The 5,250-nt window shown below is 51.3% G+C and overlaps 1 protein-coding gene across 1 annotated transcript; it reads right to left on the reverse strand.

Moving 5' to 3' along the window:
* Nucleotides 1–368: 368 nt before the first annotated feature.
* On the reverse strand, nucleotides 369–3,359 carry NXNL1 (nucleoredoxin like 1). The gene is made up of 2 exons (XM_063113283.1): nucleotides 3,034–3,359; nucleotides 369–687 (listed from the first exon to the last, which is right to left on the reverse strand). Exons 1-2 carry the CDS (start codon nucleotides 3,357–3,359, stop codon nucleotides 369–371), a joined length of 645 nt encoding a protein of 214 aa, XP_062969353.1.
* Between the last annotated feature and the right edge of the window lie 1,891 nt (nucleotides 3,360–5,250).

The following is a 5,250-nucleotide window of genomic DNA, read 5'->3' on the forward strand; positions in this document are numbered from 1 at the left end:
TCTGGGGCCCCAACGCACGTGGCTGCAAATATTGGGATACATCACGTGTAAAATATAAACCTGTTGTAATTTTGCGTCTGAGATTTACGGCAACTCATTCCATGCACGATGGGCTCGGCGTTCTCAGCAGTTACTCGATCTTAGCGTGTGTTTTCCCATCTTGGAACCCTTCGCCACTCCGTCTCCCCCAGCCTTCAAAAACACTTCCAAAGACCCTTGAAAAGCTCTCCCTGCTTCATCGCCCGGGCCCGGGAGGCTCCGGTGCGCCGCTGGGTGTTGGGGGGGGGCCTCAGAACAGGGCCCCCACCCCCCAGCCTCTCCCGGGGGTCCAGGCTCCCGCCACCCCCACCAGCCCGCCCTCACCGGGGTCAGAACAGCGCCCCGGCCCCGCCCCCCGGGCCGCCCTCCCTCGCCCCCTCCGGGCCGCGCCCGCCCCGCGCCGCCCGGTCCACGCGGTACTTGCGGCGACGCAGCGGCTCCGTGAGGCTCCGGGGCGCCGGGTCGTCCAGGTCCTCCGGCTGCAGGAAGCTGCGGTCCAGCAGCTCAGCCGCCTCCTGCCAGTTGGTGAAGCAGGCGGGGCCCAGGCGCTGGATCTCGGCGACCGCGTCCCTCGTGAGCACGTCCCCGCCCGGCTTGAGCACCACGACCGCCGGCAGGTGCTGCACCGAAAACTGGCGCCCCAGGTCCCTGCGGGGCGGGCGGGTCAGGCCGGTCCGACCCCCGTCCGTGACTCGGAGCCGAGTACTTACCGAGTACAGCCCTCCTCCCGGTACTTACTAAGCACCTTCTGTCTGCACCGCCCCGTGCTGGGCACTGGGGACATGCAAGGGCCTGGAGGGACCCGGGCCCCTTGGCCTCCAGGCTGTGTCTCCAACATTCCCGACACACTCCTGCCCCGGGACCTTTGTGCTGGCTGTGCCCTCGCCTGGAGCACTCTCCCGACATCTGCAGACCTCCAACCAAAACCCTTCCCTTTCCCCCTTCTGTGTAAGTTTTCTCTCCCTGGTGCCTTTCAGCATCCAACATTCTGTATAGTTTATTTCTCCTGCTTATCATTTTCTCCCACAACAGAATTGTAGATCCACAAGGACACAGGTTTCAGTGTCCATTCACTGGTGTCCCCAGTGCCTGGAACAGGGCGGGGCACCAAGTAAGTGCTCAGGAAATGTGTGCGGGATGACAGAATGCAGGAATGAATACTGATAAATGCTGTGAAGAAATATTAAGCTGGCTAAATTGCTGCTGGTCAGAGAGGGCCTCTCCAGCTAGGTGACCTTTTTTTTTTGGTTTTTGGCAGCTGGTCGGTACAGGGATCCGAACCCTCTCTGACCAACTGAGCTAGCAGGCCAGCCCCAACTAGGTGACGTATGAGGTGAGATCTGCGGGATGAGGAGGGGGAGAACTGGGTGGAGGGGTGTCCCAGGTAGAGGGCACAGCATGAGCAAAGGCCCTGAGTCTGGAAGGTGATTGGGGTACAGCCGTGGAGGGTCATGGCAAGAACTTTCAATTTGGTTCTTAGTTTTAGGGGAAGCCACTGAGAAGCTGTCTACATCCCCAGGAGACCGGAAACCATACCCCCCTTTTAGGCCACAACCACACACACTCCCACACTCATCGAGGAGTACAGGGGGCTGCCAGACTGGGCTCATCACCCATGGTGTTTAATTTCAGCTCACTGGGTTCTTGGGTGGCCCTTTCCCAGGCTGGCACATGGAGAATACATGGCACTTGTAAAATCCCACAGGAGTAGGTTGCCAGATACAGCAATTACAAATACAGGATACCCTGTTACATTTGAATTTCAGATAAACAACAAATAACTTTTTATTTGCGTGTCCCGTGTGATATTTGGAATATACTTGATACTAAAAAATTATTCATTGGTATCCGAATTTGAATTTAGCTGGGCATCCTGTATTTCATCTGGCAACTCTACACAGGAGTAGTGGGGTGGAGACTGTCCAGATAAGATACTATCCTGGGTGAATGTTTTGTTGAGAGAGCCCTGCCTCAAACAAGGTCAGTGTTTGTCTGCAATGCCCTTGTAGCTTCTGTTTCTTGCCAGTTTGGGGGAGGGACCCCCTCACAGCAGAGAGCTGTGGGTGTAAGCACTGTCCAAATTATGATGATGTTAGGTGGAGAATGAAGGTCTCCATGACCAGCAACTTCCACCTTGTCGTGTAATAAAATGCATGAAATCGGTAAAATGTCACGGAATCTGCAAATCACCTTCAGATGGTTCAGCCCAAACTACACACTCATGTAGACAAACCAAATATGGCAATAATGTGAACAATTGCTGTGGATTTCATTGTATGCTTCTTTCAATTTTTTGCTATGTTTGAAATGTTTTTGTGATAAAAAGTAGGAGTTAAAAAAGAAAGAAAGTGGGTCTTACTGCAGAAAAGGGAAATGTTCTAAAATAGCCACAAATTGTAATACTGTTTTGGGGTATCTCCTTGTAAAGCTTGACTCCAACTACCTCTCTCCCTCAGCTCTAATATCCTCTATGGCTCCCTAGTACTCTGAGAATCATGTTCATGCCCCTTCAGGTGGCTCTGCTCCATGTGGTGCCCAGAATTCTTAGTTTCCCTGAACTGTCTTTGTCTGTGCTGTGCCCTCTGCCTGGAAACTCTTCTTTTTCCTCAGTCTTCACCCTCCTATCTCCATTCTCCTTGGAGTGTCTCTTTAAAGCTACTTATTGACCCCTGAATCTCAGCAGTTTCCCTGCTATATTCCTCCTTGTTGGATGGACTCTTGTCCTCTGAGCACTAGTGCAATTTGTTATTATGTATTTATTTGAGTCTTCATTTCACATCTGTCTCCCTCACCAGGCTGTAAACTTCCTGGAAGGGGAATGGAAGCAGATGTGTGTCCCCTCTCTGTACCCCTAGTTCCTGGTACACAGACTGGCACGTGGGCTGCTCATTTCACCCCAGATGGAATGGACAAATCCATAAACAAATGCTTCATGTTCAGTGGAGATGCCCCTTCCTCCAGGAAGTCCCCCCTGACCTTCCCACCCCACCTCACCTCCTCAGATCATCCTCGAAGGGCAGGAAGAGCCATTTCTCGGGCATGTCCCTGAGGAACAAGTCCTGCTGCTCCTCTGTGGAGTCCTGGGACACGTACACCAGCGCCAGCTGGGCCGCCCGCAGCACATAGAACTCGTCTGTGAGACGCACAAAGAAATCCTTAAGGACGGGCACGAAGGCCTGGCACTGTGGACAAGCTGCAGCGCCAAAGAACAGCAGCACCAGCCGGTTCTCCAGCCTGCGGCTGAGCTCAGCCTCTGTGTCCAGCTCGTCCTGGTCGCTGTTGTTGCGAATCAGGACACGGCCAGAGAACAGGGAGGCCATGGTAGCCCCGGATGGGTGCTGGGGACAGCGTGGAGGGACCCTGTGTGCTGTGTCCCTGAGCCTGCTGGCTGGCTCCTCTCCCTAAAATAGGAATCTTTAGGAAGCCAGATTAGGACCTCACTAATCTGCCTAAACCTTGGCCTGGTTCTGAGATGCCTCCAAGGGTGGGGGTGGGGTGTGTGGCAGGGCTGCCCGTGTGTCCCTTCTCGGGACAGACCTGCAAATGAGTTAAGAAAAACACACAGGGAGGATCAACTGTACTGGTTTTAAACAATACAAAGGAAAGGGCAAAATCTCCATTCCCGAGAGTTTAACACACATGGCCAAAGCTGTGTGAATGGGCCCATCCTTGGCGGGTCACTTTTTCATTACACTTAGAAACAATTTCCTGGTGGGATTCTCCTCACTTCAACAGAACCCTGGGAAGGCTAGCCTGTTGTGAATTCAAAAAGTTAACTGAGAGCAAAATGATGTCAATAATGGAGAACAGTTAATCACCAAGGTCAAGGGTTTGGATTCCTATATTGGTCAGATGCCAAAAACCAAACCAAACCAAACCAAAACAAAACGAGAACAGCCTTACGAGGGACTGGCAACTTTATCCCATTTTACAAGAGAAGCACTGAGCCTTGGAGAAGCTCATTGATGTGGCCAAGTCACTCAAGTTAATGACATCTGTCAGACCGCAGAGCCCAATCTAATCTGACCAAGGCTCTCATCTGTCAAACTGCAGCACCCTTGACATTTGGGGCTGGATCAGTATTTGCAAGTTAGGACTGTCCTGTACACTGCAGGACGTTTAGCAGTATCCCTGGCCTCTGCTCATGAGATGCCACTAATGCCCACCCACGCTCTAAATTGTGACAATTAAAAATGTCTCCAGAAGGCCAAGGGTTCAGATCCCTGTACTGGCCAGCCACCAAAAGAAAAAAGAAAAGAAAAAAAAAAAAAATGTCTCCGGATGGGCAGAGTCGACCCCTGTTGAGAGCTAAGGCTTGAATCCTTTCTCCTGCTGTAGTGGGTTGAATAATCAACCCCCCCCCACAAAGATAAGTCCATGCCCTAACTCCCAGAACCTACGATTGGGGCCTTACTGGGATAAAAAAGTCTTGGCAGATGTCATTTAGTTAAGGATCTTGAGATAAGATCATCCTGGACTATCTGGGTGGGCCATAAATCTAACGACAAGCATCCATATAAGAGACAGAAGAGGAGACACAGGGGAGAGGAGACAGCCACGTAGGGATGGAGGCAGGATGCAGGGACCAGAGTGATGTGGCCACAAGCCAAAGCAGGAAGGGTCTTCCCTTGGAGTTTTCCAAGGCAGCTGCCAACACCATGTCTTTTTTTTTTTTTTTTTTTTTTTTTGCAGCTGGCCTTATGGGGATCCAAGCTCTTGACCTTGCTGTTGTCAACACCATGCTCTAAGCTGCCAATACCTTGATTTCAGACTTTTTGAGAGAGCAGCTAGCTGGTCTGGGGGAACCAAACCCTTGACCTTTGTGTTCCAAGGCCACGCTCTAACCAACTGAGCTAACCGGCCAGCCCTTGATTTCAGATGTCTGGCCTCCAGAACTGTGAGAGAATAAATGGCTGTTGTTTTAAGCCACGTGGGCTGTTGTACTTGTTACAGCAGCCACAGGAAGCTCATACTGCTACTATGGTGAGCATTCAAATTTGTCTGAGGGAAATCATTCACTTCTACATGGCTCAGGTTCTACTTATAGTGAAACCCCCACGCTATAATCTTTTGATATTTTATTTCAGTATAGTATTGCTTATTTTCTCTTGTTCTTCTGGGAAATTCCAAGAACTCTCTGCTATTACCAGATGGCAGTTCTAGGTTCTTGGTCAAACCATGGAGAAAAATCATAGGACTGAGTGAAGTCTG

The sequence above is a fragment of the Cynocephalus volans genome, chromosome 10 (assembly GCF_027409185.1).
Source record: "Cynocephalus volans isolate mCynVol1 chromosome 10, mCynVol1.pri, whole genome shotgun sequence".
Taxonomy (NCBI): domain Eukaryota; kingdom Metazoa; phylum Chordata; class Mammalia; order Dermoptera; family Cynocephalidae; genus Cynocephalus; species Cynocephalus volans.